The 26,702-nt window shown below is 42.6% G+C and overlaps 1 protein-coding gene across 2 annotated transcripts in view; it reads left to right on the top strand.

Moving 5' to 3' along the window:
* The window catches only part of tmem91 (transmembrane protein 91), a 36,978-nt gene that overhangs the window by 5,613 nt on the left and 4,663 nt on the right, over positions 1–26,702 (top strand). Inside the window, exons 2-3 of one of the 2 annotated variants that reach the window (XM_072694637.1) lie at positions 13,507–15,111; positions 24,109–24,255. In XM_072694637.1, the coding sequence (XP_072550738.1) occupies positions 14,710–15,111; positions 24,109–24,255 (549 nt within the window). In that variant the 5' untranslated portion in view covers positions 13,507–14,709. Of the gene's footprint in view, positions 1–13,501; positions 15,112–24,108; positions 24,256–26,702 lie in introns of both variants that reach the window. The other variant, XM_072694636.1, reaches the window with a different exon arrangement.

Below are 26,702 nucleotides of genomic sequence, written 5' to 3'. Positions count from 1 at the left end.
AGCTCAGCTCCAAAAGGGAAAGTGCTAATACTCTTCCCAGTCATCACTAAAGCAGAACAGAAACCCACGCAATACAGTCTATTGTTAGAATTGTTATTAATATTAATACGCTTTAATATTATACAATATAAATATAAATGAAAGGGTAATGACATTGCCTGAGCTGTCAGGTACTCCTTTTCCTTATGATGGAAGGCCTGCTGTAGGGGTGTAGTAATCTTAGGAAAACTGCTTGAGAATGACCCCCCCACCCCATGCCTGATCATTAATTTTGGAAAATGCCCAACAGCTAGTCTAATATCATCCTCCTTTTACAGGCCTGTGATAAGAGATCCCTTTCTTTATCAAAGCTGCAAGTGTAGCAAGTGTTCAAATCCTCTCCAGCACAGGCAGGATTTGCAGTATAAGCAGATTCTGCAGCTATTCTCCCTATTGCAGCACCCAGCCCGGAGTGGTTCCATCACATATAGGCTTCTATTCACCTTTCAGCAAGTTTCCATGTTAAATCTCCCATTGCTGTCCTGCAGTGATCTCTCAGGCTGATCTGCTGCTTGGTGAGTTCATTAGCGTGAACAAACAGCTGCGCGCCAGTAAGTAAGCGATCCATCATAATCATAACACCGTACATTTGCTTACAATGGCCGTTTACTCAATAGACTTACATGAATGGAATCACAGGAAGTGAGGGGACCTGATCAGAGAGGCCTGATTAATAAAGGCCATTGGACGAATATATACACATACGCTCTCTGGCCACTTTATTAGAAACACCTACCTTAAACTTCCATTCACTGGCCACTTTATTAGAAACATTAATATTGTGCTTTCATTCACTGGCCACTTTAATAGAAACACCAATCTTGCACATCCACTTAATGCTCAGGGGTTTCTAATAAAGTGGCCAGTGAGCTGACATACATGGTAGGTGTTTCTAATAAAGTGGCCACTGAATAGAAGTACTGATAGGTGTTTGTGATAAAGTGGCCAGTGAGCTGACATACAGGGTAGGTGTTTCTTATAAAGTGGCCAGTAAGTGAAAATACAAAATAGATGTTGCTAATAAAGAGGCCAGTGAGTGAAAATACAAAATAGGTCTGGCTAATAAAGTGGCCAGTGAGCTGACGCACATGTAGGTGTTTCTAGTAAAGTGGTCAGTGAGTTAAAGTAAAAAGTGGGAGTTTCTAATAAAGTGGCCAGTGGGTATATATAACCAAGTGCTGCATGGAGAGAATGGACTATCATAGGCACACACAACATACCCACCACTCTTCACTCTCTCCACTCTCTCTCTCTCTCTCTCTCTCTCTCAGAGCTGTATGGGGAACAATGATGCCTAAGGGATGAGGAAAATCACCCAGTGCTAAGATACGCACAAATAGCTGCTTTATGACACCGACTGCATATGTCAGCTCACAGACGACAATGTGTGTGTGTGTGAGAGAGAGAGAAAATAAGTGAAGTTGAGAGATGTGCTGATTAATGAGCTCATTTCCAAACACACGCAGAGTTTTTAAAAAATCCCCTCCCTCTCTCGCTCTAAATTCGTTTCTCCATTATAATGTCATTTGTGGAGAATTATACATCTTCCACTCGGGCCCGTAATGTGACACTGCCGGGCTGGAGGCATTAGTGTGGTGGAATTACCAAAGCTGCCTGATGCAAGTGGAGCGCAGAAACGGCCAATCAGGCTGCGCACCATTAATCGCAGGAGGTATGGGATCACAGATCTAATTCAAAGCCCAGAACACACCTTCATCCTCTAATGAGCGATGCCTAGCCTGCACTCCCATTTGTGTTTCTGTCCGTGTGCTGGGGACACGGTCGGTCAGGACGGCGATAAATGAGGTTGCCCCATTGCTATTCCGCTCAGCTAGGCTTTCCAACACAACCTGCGCTATCAGTGTTATACATCACGCTCTGTATTGGCATTTAGAGTGGCTTTTCCATGCCGGGCTCATGTGGTTTACTGTGTACACTGCAAAAAAGGAGACCTTGGCAAGTAAAATCATCTAAAATGTACTAAATGGATCTGATATTTCTCATTAGGAGAATATAACATTTTCTTGAGCAATTATTTTACTCTTCTTTCCCTTATAAATTTGATGAATGCTCGGCACAAATGACAAAAGTTCTATAGCAATCCATCACCATCAGTGTTATCTTATATCATATCTTGCACTTGTTTTTGAGATTGTACTCCTGTCTTACTCGATTTGACATTCAGTAGACGTGTAGAATGTGAGTGTTGTGTATCTATGTGTAGTTTAACAGACATAGTGACACAAGAGACATAAGCACATAGAAAATTCACACACACGCTCTCTGCGATAATCACAGGCCTTTTCTAATGTCACGTTCTTGACATGCAATAAAACTGGAACTGATCCTTTCAGAAAGGAAAAGAGGACAAACAGAGACGAGTGCATGGGGGGAGGAGTTAAACGCTAGGCTGAGGACACACACACAAAGCATGTAGAAGGACACCTGCATCATGTGTGTATGATGAGGGGGAGGAGAGAGAGAGAAGTGGGGAGAACAAGGGGAGAGAGAGAGGGGGGAAAAGGTGGGGTGAGTAAGAGAGAAAGAAAGGGATAAACAAGATATGGAGAGAGAGGAATGGTAAAAGGTGTTAGAGTGAGAGACATGTAAAAGATAGGGGAGAGAGAAGGAGGGAAACTTGGAAAAGAGGATGAGAGTTGAATGTAAAAGATGGGAGAGAGAGAATGGTACAAGATGGGAGATAGAGGAATGGTTAAAGGTGGGGGAGAGAGAGGAAGGGTTAAAGGTGGGAGATAGAGGAATGGTTAAAGGTGGGAGAGAGAGAGGAAGGGTTAAAGGTGGGAGAGAAGAGAATGGTGGAAGATTGAAAAGAGAGAAAGTGGGCAATGGTGAAAGGTGGGGGAAAGAGAGGAATAGTTGAAGGTCATAAAGAGAGGAACGGTCAAAGGTGGGAGAGAGAGAGGAACGGTCAAAGGTGGGAGAAAGAGAGAGGAATGGCACAAGGTGGGAGAGAGAGCAATGTTAAACTGTGGGAGAGAGAAAGAGTGGTGAAAATGGGAGAGAGAAAAAACGAATGGAAAGCAATTGTACAATGTGGAAGAGAGGAATGGTGAACGGTGGGAGAGAGACAAATGGGGAAAGGTGGGAGAGAGAGAGAAAAAAGGCAAGGAATGGTACAAGGTGGGAGAAAGGGAAAGAGTGGTCAAAGATGGGAAATAAAGGAATGCTACAAGGTAGGAGAGAGAGGATTGGTGAAAGATTGGAGAGACAAATTCGGGAAAGGTGGATAAGAGAGGGAGAATGGTACAAGGAATGGTAAAAGTTGGGAGAGAGCGAGAATTGCACAAGGTGGGAGAGAGAGGAATGGTGAAAGTTGGAAGAGAGAGAGAGAAAGAAGGAAAGGAATGGTACAAGGTGAGAGAGAACAATGGTAAACTGGGAGAGAGAGGAAAAGAGAGAGAGAGAGTAGTGGTGAAAGGTGGGAGAGAGAGAGGCTGGAGTGATTCTCTATAAAAGTGTCGGAGGTGATTTGCTGTTGTGTCCTTGCAGGCCTCTCTTGTCCTGAGTGTGTGTTTTATGTGCGGTGGAGGCAGTAATCAGAAAGGGGGTGGTGCTGTAATGCAGCTGACAGCAGGCTTTTTCCTCAGGAGAGACAGGGCTGGGGGGTTGCAATAAAGCTGAGTGCCTGTGTCCTGGACGCCAGCCGACAGGGGGGCAGCAAGAGGGGAGAGAGGCTGAGTTTTGTTGGAACAGTGGAAAAGCATAGCTGAGAGGAGTGAGCAGAGATACTACACTGCTGCGTTGGTTCGGCTCCTGAACTGCTTCACTGTTAATCACGCCTCTCACTTCGGAGATTTAGCCTGTTATCTTAGGCCTAAAGAATCCTAATGGAGATGATAGAAATGATGATAGACCCTGGATGTATGTAGATGTTCCACCGGGCTCTGAGTGGCTCAGCGGTCTGATGCACTGCTACTATTACCTGGGGGTTGCTTTGCCTTCAGCAGCCGGAGTCTGAGTGAGCACAATTGGCCGTGCTCTTTCTGGATGGATAGATGTGCGTTAAGTGATGTTAGTCGGCACAGGCGTCTGTTAGCTGGGTGCAATGAAAACTGGGTGCCAGTTTGACCTTACATGCATAAGAGGAGTCATCTGTTAAGTCCTTGCCCTCCTAGTGCTGAGGGATCTACAAATGGATGGGTTAATTGGGATCTCTGGAGTGCCAGTTTGAGTCCAATCATGTGTCTCTGGGTTGCAAGACCAAGTCTAGTCCAAAGTTTCTTTAGTGCAGATTTCGAAGGCTAGTTCTGAATCTCCACAGTGCAAGTCTGAGTTTAGTTTTAAATCTGTAGGATTACAGTCCGAATCAGGTCTGGAGTCTTTATGTTGCAAGTCCTAGTCTAGGCCCGAGTGAGAGTGCATATCTAGTTCTAAATCTCTGTCCGTGTGTCAGTCCAAGTCCAAGTCTTAAGTCCCTGGGGAGCAAGTCCAAGGCATGTTGAGAGTCAAGCCTGGGGTGCTTATCTATTCTTGAGTTTTTGGGGTGCGAGTTCTAGTCTAGTGTCAAGAGTACCAGATTAAGTCTAGTCCTTGGTCTCTGGTCTGCAGGTCCGAATCTAGAATCGAGTCTTGAGTGTCTGGATTTTGACTCTAAATCTTGTCCAGAGTCTCTGGAATACACGTTCAAATCTAATCCAGAGTCTAGTTTTCAGTGTCTGGGGTGCAAGTCCAAGTCTAGTTCAAAGTATCTGTAGTGAGAGTCCAAGTTTAGTTCTGAGTTTCTGGGATTGTCATTCCATGTCAAGTCTAGAGTCTCTGGGGTGCAACTCGGACTTTAGTCCTGTGTCTCTGTAGTGCAGGTTTGAGTCTAGTCCTGAGTTTTTGGAGTGCAAGTAGAAGTCAGGTCCTCGGTCTTTAGAGTGCAACTTTCAATAGAGTCTCAAGTCTCTAGAGGGCAAATCAGAGTCTTAAGCCTCTGAAGTGCGAGTCTGAGTCTCGTGCAAAGTCTCTGGAAAGCAGATTCAAGTTCTGAGTGTCTAGTCCTATGTCTTTGGGGTGCAAGTCCAAGTCAAGTTCTGAGTCTCTGAGATGCAGTTCTAAGTCTAGTCCTAAGGATGCCAGTCCTAACCCAGTAAGAATGTATATATATATATATATATATATATATATATAGTTGTAGTATATTTTATTCATGTGAAAATAATGTACGTTTGAATCACATAAATGCATCGTTTAATTCCTGTATGGGTCATCTAGTACAGGTCAGAATTTCCACCACCGCTGAGAAAGAGCACACAACAGGGTGCATTAGAGAAAGAGATGTAGGCAAGACGCTAAAGGAATACAGCAGCAGTCCGAATAGTGCAAGCTTCAGCAAGGCCCGTCACGAGTCCAGCCAGCAATTACTCAGCCTGCTCCCGCCCCCTCACTGAGCACTTCACTAATAGAAGCTGCTCAGATACCCTACAGCTCTGTGAAATATACATTAGGGCTTCTCCCACCCACAGAAATATAGACGCTAGTGCATATAGCAACAGCTGCAGGGATCTGTTCATAACACCCAGAGGAGCGGAGAGGCATGGAATTCGAAATGAGCCACACAGTACATTGTGTGCTCAGTCAACAGAGCGCACGTCAATTCAGTTGAGTGCCAAGCTCCATTTGATCACATGGAGGAAAAAAAAAAACAGCCAACAGCACGCAACAAGATGTTCACGTGATTTTACATCACTGCTAGAAATTCAAACTCGCCCGAACCGGGGAACAGCCTTATCTGTTATCTGTCATCTGAGTATGCTATAAGCAACACTATGTAGCATTTGTACCTAAAATAACAGCTTTAAAATCATGGCAATGCTCCACTGATCTGTAATAGGGAGATTAACGTCTCTATCGTTGCTACTCTGGGCTCAGCACGCCAAACGCTGCACAACGTAAGTCTGGTGAAGCAGGCAGGAAAACACTTGTGGGAACTGCGTAATGCTTACAATTCATATTTGTGTGAAATCCATTAATAATACTCTATTGCCTCAGTCCACATGCTTCTCTTGTTTTCAGTGGCGGTTCTTTGTCTCTCAGCTTGTCCAGAAATGCATGTATTACACTTCCCGACTGTAGAGGGAGCCCGGGGAAAAGGCCATTTACAGCATAAAGGACAAAGTAATAGACCTTTATCACAGTCAGTGCGTCAGAGGCTTGTTTCCGGCCTCCTTCAGATTGCCCCGGTTCAGTTCAACTCTGGCTTTATTGGTTATCTCATTAAAATTGACACTATGAGTTTTTAAACTGAAGTTTTTAATCTTGATGAGATGGTAACTCTGGTAAGTGTGTTTGGTTGAATTATGGCTGTATTTAGGAAAGGGCAGGATTCTCAGCAATTGTTTACAGCATGGGTGGAAGCTGTTGAATGTTACTATTTATGCTTCCATCTTAACGAACGCTGAAGTGTGATAATGGTCTGTAAAAACACACACACATATTGAGGCCCACCCACTACAACACGCCAGGTTGTTTTTCCTCTGTCTTTTAAACAATGTAGTTAGTTGCTGCTAAAAATATTGCTGGTAGTTGGTTTTAAATGGTCTAAGCTGGTCTTTTATGGTCACGGTGATTGAAAAGCTGGTCATCTGGAGGAAAACGTATCCTCTGCTGGTCAACTAGTTGGCCAGTTGGTTGCCAGAACCAGCTCTTGACAAGCATAGTATATGTTCCTTTTGATTTTTGATCATGTTAGTCGACCAGTGTGGTCATGCTGGTCAACCAGCTAGGTGATGATGGTTAATCTAGTCAAACGGGAGGGTCATACTTGGTCATACTGGTGGTTAGCTTGACTAGGTTCATGCTTGTAGACTAGCTAAACCATCAAGCATCCCTATGCTGGTCGAGAACTAAGCTGGTCAACCAGTTTCACCAGCTTGAGCTGGCTGTTGGGGTGTTGAGCTGCAGGGCCCTTACAGAAATCTGATATAGAGCATTATATGCACATGCTTGTTGCAGGGCATGAAATCTGAAGTCTATCCCCACCAGTACAAGATACAAAGTATGCATTGTACATTTTTTGTGTTTGCTGTAAGGGAAATGATGCAATACCTTAATAATTCTTACCCTAAAACCTATATGAGTACTTAATGTTAAATCAGTTGAGCTGGTGATGGAATTTAACATGGTCACTGGAGGGCTGGCTGGGGGTGTCCAGGAGAAACCTGGAATCAAGCTTTTTCTCCAGACTAGCTCACAAGATCTCTGCTACTTTCTATAGAATCAGACACTCTTTATTTATGTTCACCTGCATCTGTTCTAATGAGTTCTGGAGTTTGTACAGGAAAATTGCACTTATTGCTGAGATTAATGACTTTAAATAATCTGTTTAGGTGCCTAAAACCTCTGCACTGACAGTTTAAAAAAGTGTGTGATAATGTAAAACTTGCTGGTGAGTTATGAAATTCATAAAACAAATAAATATACTTTTATAGTATTTACTATACAAGTATATGGTCGCTGTCCAATGAAAAACATGAATCTCCAAATTGTTGACTTTAGAGGTAAAAGCAAAAATGCTCTTTACTTTGAATAGAAGTTAATGTCAAAAAAAGTTCCAAGTAATTTAGAGTATTTCTATTGGTCTATTCATCTAAAAGTATTTACACTGTGTACAGAGTAGCTACGGGGTTCAAACCATAGAGAAAACTAAAAATGCTTTTCATTGGACAGCAGCGAAACCACCCATACTGGGATGTACCGGACGCTAGGACTGAGGAGGATACATGCATAATATATGGATTACACATATATTTTTGATTGGCAGATGAATACATATGTGTACATATATGTAGTAAACATCTAAGTAGGTATCTAATACAGTATATATATGTAATGTATGTGTGGAATATATTTATGATATATATCTTCAATGTCCCATGAAAACCTTGCATCTCTGTTTTTGCAATTTTTCACTTTTTGACATAATGTTAATCTGGGAGTTGATCTTTACATTGTCTTCACATTCCTTGATGAATGGACCAATAGAAATGCTCCAAAATGAATGAATGTTATCTGTCACCTGTGTATCCTTCAAAGCTCACAAAGCAATAAAAAACACACACATATGCAGCCACACACACACACTTACAAAAGCTCTGTAAAAAACAGCCGCACCCGTCTGTCGGCCCTGCCTGCCTGCCTGCAGAGTCGCACGCCATAATCAAAGGATTTGTAGAAAAAAATAAAACCACAAAAGCAGGAGTGAAGCTTGTGTCAGCAGAAGATGCATTTCAGCCATAAATTGTGCCACTCACCTGAAAAGATGTGCACACGCACATACACACAATGTCTGACACACACACACACACACTTTTTCCTGCAAGTGACAGAAGAACTCACAGCAAACTAGTTAGACCTTCCATATAATCAGAAATGAATGTACTGTATTATAGTACTGTATGGATTTTAGTGGCCCATATTCTGAAGTTGTCATAATTCATTTCATATGACCATTATCCAACTTCTCTTTATCCATTAGAATTAAACTGATTGTTGCTGTGCCTCATTACATGCAAATGATCTGTATTCTGATTGACTGTCCTGCAGTACAGCCTGAAACACCCGTCATAACTTCAGTGTGAATGGGTGGGGCTAAACTGTTAAACTGCTGTAGTCTGAATGGGCTGATATATTAAACAATGGGCCGACATCACAAATTCACACAGCAATCACAATTTGCTGAAGTACCTTTTAGAGGATATGCAATGCCCTTCTTTTTGATTTGCTGACCCCTTCATGATTAGACTATTTAAAAACAGGCTCTTATCTACAGTATGTAGTGTAAAATTGGTGTCCTGTAGAATCCATATTTGAATTTAAATTACTCAAAACAAATGAAAAATTAAAATCTTCTTCCTCAGAATTAAACAATCACATTAAACCAAAATGTGTTTCATTATGCCTATCAAAATTATTTATATATATATATATATATATATATATATATATATATATATAGAGCCATTTTTCTGGTGACCAAAAAAACCCGTAATCCATTTTTAAATGACCATTTGCAAACCGCTTTATTTAATTTTTCATTAACTTTGATTCTTTTAAGAGTCATTATATGGAAATAATCCTTGTTCTAATTGTCCAGACAGAAACACTCTATTTAACTTCAGCATGAAGGGGCGGGTCTTTAAATTTCGGATGCTAAATTTGCGTGCCGTGGACTCGTACTGTAAGAGCAAAACCTCTCTTTTTGATTTGCCGACCCCTTCATCAGTGAACTTTAACAAAGCTGATTTGGCTGAGATGTATAGTATATCTTATGTAATTAAAGCCATGTAGAGTCAAGACATTTATAACATGTAAAATATCCCAAACTTATTCCAGAAAAAAAATAATGTGCCATTTTAAATAACCATTTCTTATTTATTTATGACATATAAGTGACTTTATAGATTAAAAAATACTTCATATTTAATTTTCTGCTATCCACAGCACAATTAAACCCCACAATGCAACTGTGCCATATGTAAACACTCTCTGTTCTGACTGGCTGCCCTGTATTTAGGAAGCAGTCCAGGCTGAAACACTTAATGTAGCTTCAGCATTAATGGGTGGGGCTTAACTGCTGAACCGCTGTAATGAAAGGGCTAATATATCTAAATGTGTTTGCTCTTCAGACACCATTTTTTCTGTTGACAACTGTTTTTGCTGATTAATTTTCATATATTGGTACAGCTGAAATGGAATCAAATGGAACCAAACTCAAACATGCACCCCATGTCCTAAACCTGCGTGTTTCTCAAGCATGCAGAATTACAAACTAAGTTCAACTGAGTGCTGATGCAGTCAGACAGGTGCACAGGTAAAGGTTAGAGATGAGGGACAGATGTCTTCCCTCGCTGCAGGTGGCCGTCAGTCTGCGCTGTCGCTTTAGATTGTCGGGTTGACAGAGACAGCACTCTTCTTCTAGATTTGGCCAGAACTTGGCTGCTTCCTTTTGAGCCCCCTGGGACCCTCCTGCCAGAACCACTGACACACCTGGGGAACACAGACAGATTTAGGCTACCAGACGCCTTAAACACCAGTTATTACTAATGTTACATTAATACATCTAAGCAGCTTATTAGCATAATAGCTCCATCTGCTATCGTCTGTTGAAAGATTAGGACATTCGTACATATACAAATAGGGCTGTTTTTGTGCTATGTGCTACATAACGTCAGTTTCTTCTTAAAATCTTATAATCATGTACGATTTTAAAATGAAAACTTTTTGTTTTTGCTTTTTTTATCCAATTGTGACTGGACTAGCACATGCCGCCAGTGCAGCATTACCAGGCAACTAATGCACCTGGAGGGAAGTGCCGCATACCCGGCTCCAACACCCCTGCAGACACCAGTGGCATGACCTGGATTCGAACCAGCGATCCTCATCATAGTGACAGCACTTTAGTCTGCTGGACCACCTGGGGCCCCTAAAATAAAAATAATATCATATATATATATATATATGAAACGCAAATTAGCCTACAATATACACTTACTTTCAAAATAGCTTTAAGGTGCCAAGTTTTAGTGCTTTTAGTTGTTCTTAGTGTATAAATAGTAAATATGTTACCTATTTACCACCCTGTTATTTTGCCTCAAAACATTTAAAATGAATGCAGTTCTACTATAAATCCTCGGTCACGCTGGGGTTTTGCATTTCCCATCGCCTCGTGAAATGGATGTAATAGGGGGCTGGAAACCAGCTGTGTTAACAGTCCTCGATTTTGGTTCAGCAGTTTCACAAACCAGCTAACGCCCTATCAGAACTACTCAAATCTTCAGAAAAAGGATCATTACTATCTAATCTCACCTCCCGGCTCACTGTGCACCACGCAGCCTCTCGCTTGTGTTGTATTTTGTCATCTGTATCTCCTGCAACAGTCAGAGCTTCCTCCTTGTTGGCTCAGACAGAACAGACACAGTACAGAGTGCGTCATAGGCCACACAGCCAGAGCAGCGGCGCTGTTGGTCGGGGACGAGAATTCACGTGTCAAATTTCGGCGAGGATGAACTCAACATAAAAGTTTGCAGGCCGGTAGTCTTGTGCGCAAGATTGGGCTGTCGTGGCGAATCTCATTGAAATACATGTGAAAATCCTGGGACAAAAAATCCAGCGTGACCCGAGCTGAAGACCAGTTTACAGAGATGACTGCCATCTTTTTAAACACAACGTAGCAGGTGTTGCGCAACATGTGAGACGTGACATTTTGCTTTACGGGCAGCACTAGACAGCAACACAACCTCTCTGATTGTACCTATATAACTGCCTGTTTACCCATGTGTACATTAGTACAGGCAGCTATTAGTTATTGTAATTAGTTGTTTTTTTTCGGGCTGAGGGTTTTGGAAGGGAAAGGGACAGCCTTTGCCTACAGTTTAGAGAAGAGGGCTTGGAACGGGAAGGCTGTTGTTTCAATCCCATAGACTAGCCTCCATGGCTAAGGTGCCCTTGAGCAGTGTGCTCACCTACCTAACCGATTGCCTACTCACCTATGGAGCTAACCACCACTAACTAAATGATATGAAATAACCAATGGCCTAATAAAGTAGATGCAATAGACTTTCCGAGTGGTCAGTGGAAGTTGGCGAAGATACAAGGCATAGCTTTCTTTTAGTCTCAGAGATCTGTCATCCCACACATGTTGCTACAGTACAAGTGGTGGAGCAGCAAGATTGCACAGAGGAACAGAGCAGGAGTTCAGCTACTGCAAAACCCCATAAAGATTACTCACGTCCTGATGACAAATGTGTCTGCCTGATAAAGTAAACAAACAGAAGCTGCAGGGCATTCCGGAGAGGGAACAACTCCCGGCAACATCCGAGAACAAGGGCCGTCGTTGATCAGCTGCTGTGTTGACCTGCCAGTGGACTATCAGAGCGAGAGGGAGAGAGTGTGTGTGTGAGTTTACCTTGTTCTTTTAAAGTTAAGGACTGCAGCCTCTAGGCCTTGTCCTCCTGGATGTATGTCCAGCATAAACACTTGGACCAGTGCCTAGATAGAAAACCACCCCTCTCGTTTGAGACACAAGTCTTATATAACCAGGCATTTGTCCAGGTGTTTATGTCGAGCATGTATTCATGAGAACGAGAGCCTGAGGCTGCAGACCTTGGCTTTGAAGGGTTCTGGGAATTCTCCCTCACTCCCTTTTCCTTAGTCCCTGCCAGTATGTTGAATCGGCAGGGCTCCAGCTCTTCTGGTGTTTTTAGGTGAGCGCCTTAGAGACCAGAATGAGGATAAGTTCTATGAGGGGGACTGGATGACATGGTGCACATCATGAGCCAACATCAAGCTGGGCCAAAAGAACAGAGGTTGGAGGGGGGAGGTGGGGTGGGGGGAGGGGGTGTAATGAATAAGCAGAGAGTTTTCTGTGCCTTCTCCTACCTTTGGATCCCATCCAGCCCTTTTAGAGAGCACTGCCCTCACACTTCAGCCTCCATCTCTTCAACAATTTGACCTTTCACTTCTTGCTGCCACTTCCCGCCTTTGAGTCAGACACGTGCCCAGAATAGACCACACACTCACACACACACGCACACACTACAGCTACAGGGGACCCATGGAGGACCCAGATTTCAGACTGCTAAAAAAAAGTCCTGCAATGCCAATGATAATATAAAATGTTATAAAATGGCATTTTCTATCAAACATGAGTGCCAATCAGCACCAATTGTCAGAGGTTCGCTATCAGTATGACAATATTACACACATCAACAAAGTCTACTGACTGTCTAAACTTATCTAAGCCGTGCTTGTAAGGCTGCATGATATTTATTTCTGTGATATAAGCCTGGACAAATGAGCCCTCTTGTGAAGTTTAAGGTGGTAGTAACATCCGGCTCCTTCAGATGGCGTTGCACGAGGATGATCTGGCCATAAATGCATGCGAGGTGTGTGGATTGAGAAGAAGTGGTACAGTGCAGTGAATGTCTCGTTGGATGTGTGGAAAATAGGTCACAAAGCAGGTGTAATTGATGGCAAAAAGTAGTGCTTGCATTTGGAAGTCTACAGGAAATCCTCGTCGTTGTGGACGGCGGCTTGTGAATGAAAATTGCTTCACTTCCAGGCAAGAATTGCTTAGAGAAGTCCTTCGCAACCAATTTCTAACAGAACACTCCACAGGGAACTGCATTTTCAAGGTGTCTGCAAACTTTCTGGCTTTTACACAGTAGCATTTGCTACCATTGTTATTCGTCGCAAAATATTCCTGTTGGTCATACAGCCCATACCCTGTAATATTTACATAATCTAAGCCTCGTGTAAGGAACTACATGCATGGCTCATGATTCAGCATCCATTCACTGGCATGGCCATCCCTCTTCTCCCAGCACGAGAAGTCAATGCCTGGCCTTCTGATGTAGAATCATTGGGGAATTGATGACCCAGAGGTGCACTGTGCCTATTAAGCATCACTGTTAAAGGAGAACACAAACACTGTATCTAACCTTCTTCTCTTTTTTGATAGCACAGTACGGGACTCCGAAACAAGAGGAGAGAAAGAGAGAGAGAAAGACAGAGAGACATCAGCCACAGCTCTGGAGTTTTGGACAACTTCCCACCTTTTTTACCGGAAGCTCGGCCCGGGAGAGCCGGTCCCACAAGAGAGCTCCGGCCAGCAGACACGCACAAGGCCATAAATCATTACCTGAGGACCATCAATTCTTCATCACCACAGTCCCTTCTAGCAGAAAACTGAGGGGGCAGCAAAAAGACCAGCTGACCAGAGGATTCTATTTCTGCAGGAAGCTCCAAAAGTCCAGAAGCTACTGAAAAGAGAAGCAATAACAACAGAAAAACACTGTTTTTTGCTCCTTGCTTCTTCTGTGCAGCTCATAATTCTTTCTAAGCCCGTTATTAGTCTTCAAGGGCATCTTTTTTAGCCACGATATGTTTGCTTGCTTCCACTAGAACCACTAGAACAGCACCCCCAAAGCAGGTCTTGTCATATCAAAGGTATATTTCCATTGGCTTTGATCTTTGCAAGTTATTACCATTTTTTCTCATAATGATCTGCCCTTGGACCCCAGAGGTCCATTATAATAAATTTTAATTAGACGGTCAGCTTGGGCCCTTCAGGGAAGCTTGGCAATTGAATATCACTGCCTCTCTTTGCCATCGTGACAGCAGTGTGGAGTGATAAAGGAGTGTGTTTTCCAGCGCTAATCAAGGCTTTCCATCACTGAAAGTCACTTCCATTTTTTTCCACATAAAGCAAAGCAAAGCAAAGCACATTAGCATATTCATAAGGCACATCATGTGAAAATGTGTGGCCCAGGCCCTGTGTTCAACCGCTGCGGCCCGGAACAAACAGCTTATGACATGTGAAGGGAGCAAAACCCGCAAGAGCTTGAGGAGCTTAAAAACACGACAGAACCAGCCGCTCTCCTGAGGCAACCTTTCTGGGCCAGAGGAGAAGAGCGTGAGGAGGGAGGGGGGTCAGGGCCTCCACTCCCCCGTCCCTGCCATGATTCATGAGCTGCGGTCTAAGAACAAGAGATTCAATAAAACAAATATTTTTTAAAAAATGGATTAAAGATGGATTACCGTTGCGCCACTAAGGCCAGCGCAGAATAAAGCTGGACGCTGCACTCGAGGGAGCTTGCCTGACCACTCGGAGTGAGGGTTTTTGGTTAATGTGCTCGCCTGCTCTCCGTTTGGGTCCCTGAAAGCAGCATGGAGAGTCTGGACGAACTGGAACACCCACTTTTGCCCGGCAGCCCCAAAAATTCGACCGAAATGGACGGACACTTTAAGGGCGCCTTGGTGCGATGCGAAGAGGAGAAAAAAGTGCCCCCACTTGTGTGGCGGAGCTACTGTGCTTCCACGGATATCCAGCAACAGCAGCTGCTGGACCCATGTTCCCTGCCCAGCACTCTGGAGTCTCTTTACCCTCCAGCGTCTGTCTGGGGCCCTGCGGACTCCCTGGGTCTCCACACCAAGGAGTACCTGGAGACTACGTTTGTGGACATTGGACCTGGGTCCCCTCTGGAGCGGAAGCTTCTGGCCGAAACCAGAGATATCCACAGTGTGTCCTACAGCATGGAGGATGAGGATGACCTTCTGCCAGACTTTGAGGTGAGGCCTGAGTTAATGACTAATTTAGTTTGTAATATAGACACAGTCGTACACATGTTCTGTCCATTAAGCAGTTAGGAATACATGTTTTCCTCAGTATGGAGAGCAGGTATTGCCTTCAGGGCTTGCGCTCTTAGTAATAAAGGTGCTTCCAATGGTTCTGTGAGCAATGCCATTGAAGAAAAACTTTTACTTCCATAACTCAAAGGGGACTTAGGACTTCAGAGGTTGTACCTATCCACCAGTATAGGCATAGTTAGACAGTTTTAGAGAAATCAACCAGTCACATGTCAACTTACAATGGCTGGGGCCAATACTGTGTTGTTTAAATTAATAACGTCTTTGCAATATAATTATTAGAATTAGAATGTCTTTGCATGATTTGAGCAGTTTTCTGCAAACACATAAATAAATTTTAGTTGGAATTTGGAGAAAATGTCGTCCATGGTTTATGAAATGCAACACAAATGTTAATTTCCCTAAACACACTGCCTATAAAACCAGTACAACCAGAGAAACTGATAATGTAGGGTGGTCTCCGGAGCTGTATAAGTACTCTTAAGGGCTCTTTATTGTCAACACACAAGCTAGAATATATGTTAACACATTAACAATCCTAGGACCCTCTGGACAGACCAAACGTGAATTACAAACGTCTACACAGTCATATCAGAATATTATGACCACCCCTGGTTTGGAATGAACTCGGCCCAGGCCGTCACAGATGCCACGTAACAGAGTTTGCTGCACATATAAATTAGCGGGCACACCAGTCAGTTGTAGCAGAGTGCAAAATGATCACCATGGGCAAAAGACACAATTTGACTGATGTCCAAGAGGGCATGAAAATAGGGTATCGAGCGAAGGGTGGTAGCATGTTGGATATTTTAGAGCTGTCAGAGTGTCAGTGTACTGAGAATAGACTTTTCACACGTTGAGTGGTGCCCAATGGCATAACAGTGGTGCCCCACAGGCCATGATGCCAGTGGGGAGCGTTGACTCCAGCAATGAATGCGCCACAGTGGACTAGTTAACCTCTATAATGAACACCTTCCATCACCTAATACAGTCCTTGCCACGTCTTGCTAGTGCCATCCAAACCAGGGGTGGTTATTCCAACTATTAGGTAGGTTATCATCCGTGTTTAGTCTAGAATACATAAACTGTGCTTATACCCACCACCATTAGCTTAACAATAACATACTATTAGCACTAGCAGAACTAGCATTATTGTAGAGGTCTGGTTCTTCTTGTTTTTTACATTTATGTCCCAAACTGAAGGCCTCGGAGTTCAACACTGGTGTACACACAAACACAAGCCCATATGACACCACTGGGCTTTTCGTTATCTCGTCCACCAGACCGCGCAAATTAAACAGGGCTCAATCATGTATGTCAACACCACACTATCGCAAGCTAGCTGGACACCAGCTGGGTCAATTTTCTTTTTTTCTGCTAGTGCTCTTTTCCTATTTGCTCTGATTGTGTCCTGACCGAGGAGATGTCTGCGGTAATATGAGGTCACTCAGTAAGTGTGTGCTCATTCTCTTAGGTATGCTTTCACTTTCCTCTCCACTAAAAAAAGGCATCTGCCAGTTAAGCCGTGTGTTTTGAATAAAGCCTGGGATATTGCGCAGTATTCCGGCGTGGGATAGGCGGGGTGGGAGGGGTGGGTTTTTTGAGGGGGATGAGCTTTTAAATTGAAAAATCAAAAGGCATGAATAGCAAAGGGAGGGGTAAGCATGGGTAGCCACCAGCACATCCAGCACAATTATAAATTTATATAAAAAAAGCTCTGCGTCCATTGGTGTGTAGATAATAATGCTTCACTGCTGATGAGGTCCAAGCCTGCCTCGATTTCATACACCAGTACACAAGGTGCGGGTGCGTAAAATAGAGACTGTGATATTCAGTTCTGTTGTCAGTCTTCTGAATGTGTTAAGATGGAAGAGATATTTGGTTTGGTGGAGGTTTTTCGCCCGCTTTGAGATGCCTTTGAAAAAGGGCAACAGAGTGCAGTACATAAAACTCCTCTGATTCGACTCAGAACACCTGCCAACCACGTTACATCCCTATTCCCATAGTGCCAAAGCATTTCAGTTCAAAGACACACACACACAGCGGCACTGTGTCCATGTAAAAAAAAAAAAAAAAACGTATTATCAATGAACTCATTTTCATTTGTGAAATCGTTGGTCTTGTCCTCGCTGTTCCTTCTGCCACTGCTGATTACGAGTGCAAACAGTGATTCTTGCCAGGAGGGCTAGTGTAAAACCTCCCATATGGAAATCTAATATATGGTCAAATCTAATATAAGATATAAGGATTGGATTACATTTCCATTTATGCCTTTTTATACACTTTTTGACATAATTATTATGATTCATGTTGTCAATCTGGCAGTTTTTTTTTTTTTTTTACATTATGTCAGAATATCATTATAAATGTTACGCATATTTGATTGTATATGATGATACAGCTGACAAATGTGTCATATATTCAGTAAAAAGGCCAATTTCAAATAAGATGACATATAAAATACAAATGACATTCATACAGAAAATTGTGGTTTTACGTCCAAAGCTCTCCTCATGAGAGTAAAGTATTATTTATTACAGCCATCATCCAACACCAGGTTTGGTAAATCAGTGCCATGATGTTAAATCAGATGAGCTGCAGATGGTATTGAACACATCCACACACCGGCTGTGGGGTGTCTGGGATAAATCTGGAACTTAGCTCTGAAAACTATCTCACATTTATACTACAGTTAGATCCAGCCACACTGACAGCTGATTGGCTGAAGCATTGTAGCCAGGCTGTTATTTTGCCATAACAGCATGTTTTTTTGTTACACAAACACTGTATCCTTCCACTGAACGCTGTTAACGCAGAAAGGCCTATTACACACTAAGGCATATTAATCAGTAACTACAAGGCCTTCTGTAGAAGACTATTTTTTGGTAATAGAAGATTTTACTAACATTTACGCTACATTTACTGCTTTTGTATTTCTTACTCCGAAGTGACATATGAAAGCAATATTTGCCCATGCCAGTGCAGTTGTGTGTTATTGTGAAATAACAGCACGGCTGTGATGAAACAGGACACTGCTTCATCTGCCTCAGCTCGTGTCTTTATCATTTCACCATAACACACTCCCTATCGTCTTCTATTGCCTTAGTATCAGATTTCTGTATGGGCTCTTCTGAAATTGAGTGAAAGGAGCTAAGGAACACAGGGGAATATAAATAAATATAGAACGACTAGAGCAGAACAACACTTACTGGGAGGGCTTACAAACAAAACACAGGTGACAGAAATAACTAGGGGTTGGATTTAGAAAGGCAATATCATCAGAACAAAGAAAATGATAGAACCAGACCATAAATTCCCTCTCACATGTGTTCAACGCTTTGTAAAGACTGTACAAAAATACAATACAAATTTTCTATATACCGTTGCTGTCCAATAAAAACCTGTATCTCTAAAATAGTGACTTTACAGGAGAAGGCAAAAAAATGCGAATTTATAAGCATTTATTAATTATTAGGTAATTTAGAGCATTTCCATTGGTCTATTCATTCACAATTATTGACACAGTGAGCAGAGCAGCTACAAACAATGGGAAATTGGAGACGCATGGTTTTCATTGAACAACAGCGATATGTTCTGTGCCAACAGACGAGGACTGACAAGACAAGTGCAAAAAATATATGAGTATCAAAAAATATATGCGCTCCATTGCCACCAAAAATATGATTACTCCTGATTTCACCCATTATCAAATGATTAAATCAAGTCAGTATACTCCAAAACCAGCACACTGGTCAATAAATAACTGCTGAAATGACGCTCATGTGTGTGATTTTAATGCTGATTCAGTGGCGATTGTTTACTGGGATTTCTTAAGTCAGATTAAAGCTGTTATCGGATGACCTGGATTCCAGCTCAGTAATCAGTGTTTTGGTGGATGTACACCCTTGACCAGATTTCTGTTTTTTTTTCTTGATCTGCACATGCGTCCAACCGGAAGCAGATAGAGAATAGCTGCGAAGGGAACGGTAAACGCTCAATGCCACAACCAGGAAATAGCATCGAACTACCACATTATGTGCATATATGAGCAGTATAATCTCCCTAATAAATATTATTCAGTAAAGGAACTCCAAGGGTGAGTTTATCACCAAACTGCAGAGGAACAGTAGAGGTCCAGGTTGTGTATTTAGAAAGAAATCTGATTACTGATTGACTTAGGTAGATCTGGAGGTTTCTCATTATCAGATAAATGATGTGTTCTGAAATCTAATTTTCTTCAATTACCAGATCATTTTGAACGTGTAAACACACTCAGTGATAACAAGACAACAGATGTACAGCTGTTGATGACAAATAGGAAGGTGCCAGTGCAGAGCGTTGACAGGTTAGAGACTCGGGATGCATCTCATCAACTCATAGTTGGGAAGTTAACCAATTTTAACTACATCTTTTAAAATAAAGGTGCTTCAAATGGTTCTTATAGCAATGCCATAGAAGAACCACTATAGTCAGTTCTATAACCATGTTTGCAGTAGAAATGTGTGAATTTTTTTTTTTACCCAATTTTCCTCCACAATTTTATATGTGGCAGTTACCCAACCCACTTGTTAGTACTCTCCCGCCAGCACACTGAAGTGATGTAAGGAGAGAGAACCATCTACCCTGAGAAAGCAAGGCCAATTGTGCTCTCTTGGTTTCCGGCTACGGATGGCAGGCAGCATAACTCAAGATTCGAACCAACAATCCTCACGTTATAGTAGCAGTGCCTTAGTCCGCTAGACAGCTAGGAGCCCCTACACTCCTACACTTCCATTACAAACATGGCTCTTTAGGGAACCAAAAATGACCATTTGAAGCGCCTTCATTATTCGGAGTGTACCATTTGGTCATGTTAGGGTGGTCAGCAGTAAATGGCAGTGAGGTATAGCTGGAATATGATTTTAACCCTCTTGAGTTTATAAGGGCATTTTCTCGAGTTCTCTTCTTAAATTTGCCTTTAAAGGCACTTACATATGAAATAATACCTACATATTTACTATCAGAATTTTCAGAACAATCTCAGCTCTCACTGAAATGGGACTTTAGGTGACCTAGAGCACCGTGTGAGGAGATACTCTGAAACCTGAAAAATTGAAGACTTTAAAATTTAAGATTTTAGGAAATCTTCATGTTTCCGTTGCTCATGTGAACAAATTGTTTTGTCTTAAGTTCACAAAAGTAGTGGAATGTATGAATATAATAGCATATCAATGCAATTACAATGATGAAAGGGAAATGAGTGACACAATTTCACCAGTATCTTGATTCGCCTTCACAGCCTCATAATTTCAATTGTGACTCATGTCCAAGCTGGAAAGGATGGGCTCTACACATTGAACTGTATTTCTGCGCTGTATTATCACAAAGACATTAATAAACACTGCGAGAAACATCACATTTGATGCGTCGGTGCGTTCGTAGACACTAAAGGGTTAAAAAGAACAGAGCAACTTTTCAGCTCTCACAGAGAGAGGTCCAGAAAAGGCTGCAGTCTTTTTAAATGGACATTATGGAATAGCTCTATACAGCAGATAGAGCATTCCTGGTGTTTTAGCTGGGAAACAATACTATTAATAATTATAGTTATAAGGAAAATGAATGTCCTTCTCAGTAGTCTATAGATGAGAAAGACTAACTGCCTATTGCAAGCCAAGCAGAAATGCTGCTGTTTGCTGTTGCTGTTGGAATCATTGACATTGTCATCACTAACTTAGTACATTGTTTGCCAGCTTGGTCTGCTGGGTTTACGAGGCACTGCAGCATTTTCAGGCTGGTGATAAGTCACAGCATTGAGCTCACATAAGTTGACTATTGTTATTTATGACTTTGGCAGCTTGTGGGTATGGAGGAACAGTCCTGACAGTGCTATTCTGTATCACTGTGGCTCTCCTGCTTACACCTCCATGCCCCTGCTCCTCTCCCACCAACAGCCAGTGACAGACTAATACATGTGTCATGGACAGTACCACTTAACTCATCTTCAACAGGAGCAGAGAACCTTAAACATCTGCGACTGTCATCTGAGAGCGTTCTCCTGCCAGTTCTCCTGTCAGTTCTGCTGCCAGTTCTCCTGCCATTGTTTACTGTGACAGTTCCATTCAGTTTTCACTTTTCTTAATAGCGTCTATTATGCATTCAGCAAGACGCAATCAGCAGTGTGTTATATGAGATCGATGACGCGTAAAGCACATCTGGAGGAAATGAAGGTTTGTTTTTGAGCGACGGAAACAGGAGGAACAGTCAGACGAGGTCAGAGGGGAAGAGACAGACTGAAAATGCAGCTCTTTTTAAAAGAACATGAGTCACGATTCGCCCGAAGGCGAGCGAGCACCGCTAGTGCGCATTTGCCATAACCTCATTCAGTCACATTACCTAAGCGGCACCAGGCAAAGTTTATTCATTGTTCGGGCAGATGCGCTCCGGAAAATACAGCAACAATACACACACAAGGCTGTTTCAGCGGGAGTCAGAGGACAAACGCTAAAACCAAACCAAAGTCAATGGAACATTCCAGATTTAGCAAGCAGAGGCTGGGACTGTAACCTTATTGCCATTGGATTTCTTAAAAAAAAAAAGCAAAATCACATAAATGTGTTTTCTTGTTGGATTCTTTTTATGGGATAAGGCAGATTGTGGTGCAGTTTAAATCCTACATACACTGTATTAAAAAAAGTATTTGGACACCTGCTCCTTTATTGTTTTTATTAAAATAAAGGCTATTAAAAGAGTTTATCCTGCTTTTACTGTCCAGGGAAGAAGGCTTTCTGCTACATTTTGGAGCTTTGTTGTGAGGATTTGATTGTATTCAGTGACAAGAGCTTTAGTGAGGTCAGGATGTTGGATGATCACTACCCCATCTCATCCCCAACTCCCCAGCTCATGCCAAAAGTATTGGATGGAGCACCACCATTCCAGATAACACAGTTCCACTGGCTCCACAGCTCAAAGCTGGGGGGCTTTAAACTCCCACTTTAGTCAAGTCAAGTCAAGTCAGATTTATTTGTATAGCGCTTTTTACAACTGTTGTCTTCACAAAGCAGCTTTACATAATTAGTACTTAAGAACTAACATGAAGGATCAAAGACCCCCCGTGAGCAAGCCAAACGGCGACAGTGGCAAGGAAAAACTCCCTCAAAGCTGGAGGAAGAAACCTTGGGAGGAACCAAGACTCACAAGGGGGACCCATCCTCCTCTGGTCTATTTAAACAATAATGATAAAAATTACTAAACCAGATACAACAGAAAGTTAATAGTGGTGATAATAATGGCAGACAGCCACGAGTCCATCTAGGTTTCAACACACAGCCACCAAACAGGCAGCAGCGGCAGGCAGGAGAGCCGCCGGTCTGCCATGGGTGGTGGCGGGTGGACTGCTGGCTGGACTGGTAGGTGGCAGCTGGTTTGACGCAGGTAGAGGGGACCTCAGCGGGCAGTCTTCCAGCAGGTCGGGCTGGGTGGCCATTTACTCGAAGAAGGTAAAAAGAGAAAAAGAAAGTTAGTTCTGAGAGGAATTTTATGGAGGGCGGAGAATGTTGAGCATCAGCATCAGAGTGTGTCTGACGACTCCGGCAGGTCTGATTAAAACAGCCTAATTAAAAGGAGAGAGCCAGAAGGTAACACAGACATGGGTGCACCCTGAAAACACCTGCATCTATCTGCTCCACCGTCAACAAACCTAAGTGATCGCGTGTAAGCAGTGAGACGACTGGGTCCCTGGGTCCGCGAACCCCTGGACCTTAGCCCATGGACTTTAGCCCATGCTTGGCATTAGGCGTAGTGCTAACAGGTTCATAATAGAATGTTTATCTGCTCCAGTGATTCCTTCCCTGTGACAGTACTTTTCCACATGAATTAGACAAGCTGTGTGTGTGTGTGTGTGTGCATTTGCATAGCTGTGTCAGCAATGGGTGCAAATTAAAGTAGCTCAATGCATTCATTTGAAGGAGTGTCCACAAACATTTGGACATAAATGGGCCTGATTAATAAAAAGAAAATAACAGAATTAGCAGTGATTTTACTGGTCTCTCATGTGCCATTATTCAGATAAACAAACACTTTTTAGGTGAGATTTATGATCTATTACTCTGCTGTATCCTCTTTTCATCTTCAACTTTTCATCTTTAGCAAAATGTTCTGATATTTGCCTCTAATATGTGTTAGTATTTTACTGAATCCATTCTTCCCTCTAACCATGAAATTTTCTCTGTGCCACTGGCTGCAACACAAGCCCAAAGCATTTTCAGTCCACCACTGTATTTAACAGTTGGCAATGTGTTCTTTTCAAACATATGATTGCTTCTTTAGTCTACAGGACTTTCCATAATGCTTTAGGCTTGTTTAGATGTTCCTCTGACGCTGACCTTTGTGCCGAGGACACAGAAAACGCATTACTTTCTGATGACTCTTCAATGAAGGCTATATTTGTGTAGGTGTTGCTGCACAGTAGAATAGTGCCCCACCACTCTAGAGTCTACTTAATCTTCCTGAAGATTTTTTTTGCAGTCAGACTTTTTGGGACAATGTTCGAGGAGTATTTATAAAGCTTTGGAAATCTGCATCACCAGGCTTATGACCCATAACTTTTGCATGGTGCTCCTTAATCTACTTTACTATACAAATTATCTAAGGGTATTTTTCATAGTAAACAGCAAAGCACTTTTGTAAGTCACTCTGGATAAGAGTCTTTCATTCTAAAATTGTATTAAAACACAATAATAATACACTAATTCACTAAGCTGGAAAATGTTTCATTAATAACTTCATGCTTTTTGGAGATCAGTTTATCTTCTACTAACTTAACTATTCACAGTAACACAACTTTTACCTGCCACTGTATATCACTGTTTTCTCCGGTTTACTTTTGGACAGTCCATGTTATTTTCTGATCCCAGCTGACTCTCGTGTCTCTGTGTCCCACAGGACTCCTCTAGTGACGACTTCAGTGACACGGACAGTGAAAGCAACTTTCCACTCATGATCCCACAGGACTACCTGGGTTTGGCCTTCTTCTCCATGCTCTGTTGCTTCTGGCCTCTAGGCATCGCAGCCTTCTACCTGTCACAGAAGGTACAAGCCCCTTTACTGTGGCGTCTCACTTAATGCATAATGCATAAAACACTGCTTATCAATATTTATATATCAATTATATAAATATTTGCTTATACCCCTAATATTTACAGTCAGTTCTGTGATGAAAGCAGGAAAAATGGTGAAGCATAAGAATCTGAGCCACTTTGTCAAGGGCAAAAGTATGATGGCAAGACGACTGGGTCAGAACATCTCCAAAACATCCAGCATGTCATGTAGGGTGTCCCAGTATGTAGTGGTCAGTACCGATCAAACGTGGTCCAAAAAAGGACCCACCTGTGAACAGGCGACAGGGTCATGAGCACCTAAGGCTCGTTGATGTAATCCATGGAGGCCCCACCTCACAACATGCAGTACTTGGCGTCTGATACCACGGGACACCATCAGAGGTATTGGGAAGTCCATGCATCAAATGCCGAGATCTGTTGTGGTGGCACAGGGGGGACCAACTCAATATTGGGCAGGTGGTATTAATGTTATGGCTGATCTGTGTATATATTCTGCTTTACCCTGTATTTTCTGTGTACAAAAATACCAGCAGTTGGCATATGCTAACTAACTGATGAATGCCATTTGTGGCCAGAGTGGATTTGCCTCCAGCTTTGTGTTGTTCACACAGGTCTGTTCTGTGGATGGGTCGCATGAGTACCCATAAGTACAACAGCCTCATACTGTGAATCATCAAGGACATTAAAAGCTCAAGTGGTTCTGTTCCCTCATGAAATATTAAAAGAACAAGAGATGGCAGACAAGAGAAATGAGATGGCAAAAAATGGAGCAACAATCGTGTATCATTGTCTAGGATGCCTGTTACTGTTGTATTTTCCATATTTTCCTTCATTCAGAACAACAGATTCCTGCAATTTTCAATAATGTAGGAACACATTAATTTACGATTAATGTATATTCATGTTTAATCAGATATATACTCATCTAATCTCCTGTCAGAAAGGCAGTGTGACAATTGGCAGTAGTTTGCAGGGAAGCTTAGGCAGCAGGTGATGTTTGATGAGCGATTGCGGAGAGTGCGGACATCACAGAATTATACCTGTGGGTTTACACAGGATTACCCCGAGATTTGCAGGATTATGCCACCAGAGAATCAGCATGGCAGACAGCTAAATAACACGACACTGGTCTGGCTGTGCTGCAGGACGGCTGTCAGGCTAGTCCACTGTTCTTGTAAATGCGGTGAGATCATGAAAGCAGCTCGATTCGAGTTACAGGGTTGACAGCAGGATTGCTGAATCCACTTGACAGCAATGTTGGGAGGGGGAATATGTACATTGCTGTTAATCTGGAACCTCTAAATTGAATTGAGCTTCTCCGTCACAGTCTTTATTGTGGACTGTTGAATTAGCTAGCTAGTGTAGCTAGTTTGATCTAGTGCCATTAGGTCAAACTACATGGGAAGGAGAAAGGTGGGCCATAGCCTGTTTAAAGGGTTTAAATTAGACCAGTCGCTGTCCTGCTATGTTGTTGGACATAGTTGGAGATTGCCGCTTTGGATAAGAGCTAAAAGCAGCGATTGGCTTCTTCCCCATTTAGGTTAAAATATCTGTGACAGGCTGAGGCCCTGCCCACACTGTCTCCTGTTGGCTGACACACAAGTGCACTGGGCTGTGATCCAGAGAAAGTTAAACTCTGGTGTACTTTTTAAATGGACAGTGGAACATAATTCTGACACATTGCTATGGTTTGCTGTCTGCTGTCAGACAGCTTATTGTTCTCATTGAAATCAATGGCAAGTGGTGGGTTTTGTTTATGCATTCAATTACACCAGTGTAACTGCGGCCTTAATCCATCGCCTGACGCAGTACGCTCTTATATTAGTCGATAAAGGTTTTGACTGCTGCAAAAACATGCTTCGGGTCTATTTTGCACAGCATTTTAGTGGTTCCAAGGCAGAAACAGTACAAAAAGCAGCATTTGCATTATCATATATACAGTATTCCTGCTATCTATCCAAGCAACACACAAACAGTAAAGCCATTTGTTGCTTGGCTTCCGTCATAGGAAATACAGGAACTGCTTGGCCTTGGCCAATTCCTCTGAAAGCCAATCATTGAGGGTTAGCAATCCTAGTTAACCGTCAATTCGATTTCAAGCTAAATTTGGCTTTTCCATCATGTCTGCTTCTGCCGGTTCAGCTCATTTTCAGAGCGAAAGCCCACAGCTAATGGGATGGAGGTACAGGATGGCAGTTCTGTGTAATGCTCTCATGCTTTGTCTCTCCGCTCACTATGTATGGCTGTCTGGGAACACGTCCAGGTCTGAGCTGAATTTTCTATTACCGTCCTCGTGTGGCTGAGTGACAGCATGACAGCGGGCTGATGTTCTAGTCAATGGAATTTGTTAAGGTTTTAATTAAAGTCATGATGAGCAGCCCTTGGTCATGGATTTCCAATAGACCATGAGGTGCCGTC

The sequence above is a fragment of the Salminus brasiliensis genome, chromosome 13 (genome assembly GCF_030463535.1).
Source record: "Salminus brasiliensis chromosome 13, fSalBra1.hap2, whole genome shotgun sequence".
In the NCBI taxonomy this organism is placed as follows: domain Eukaryota; kingdom Metazoa; phylum Chordata; class Actinopteri; order Characiformes; family Bryconidae; genus Salminus; species Salminus brasiliensis.
The sequence above is the reverse complement of the archived record's forward strand: the minus strand, read 5'-3'. Positions and strand labels throughout refer to the sequence as shown.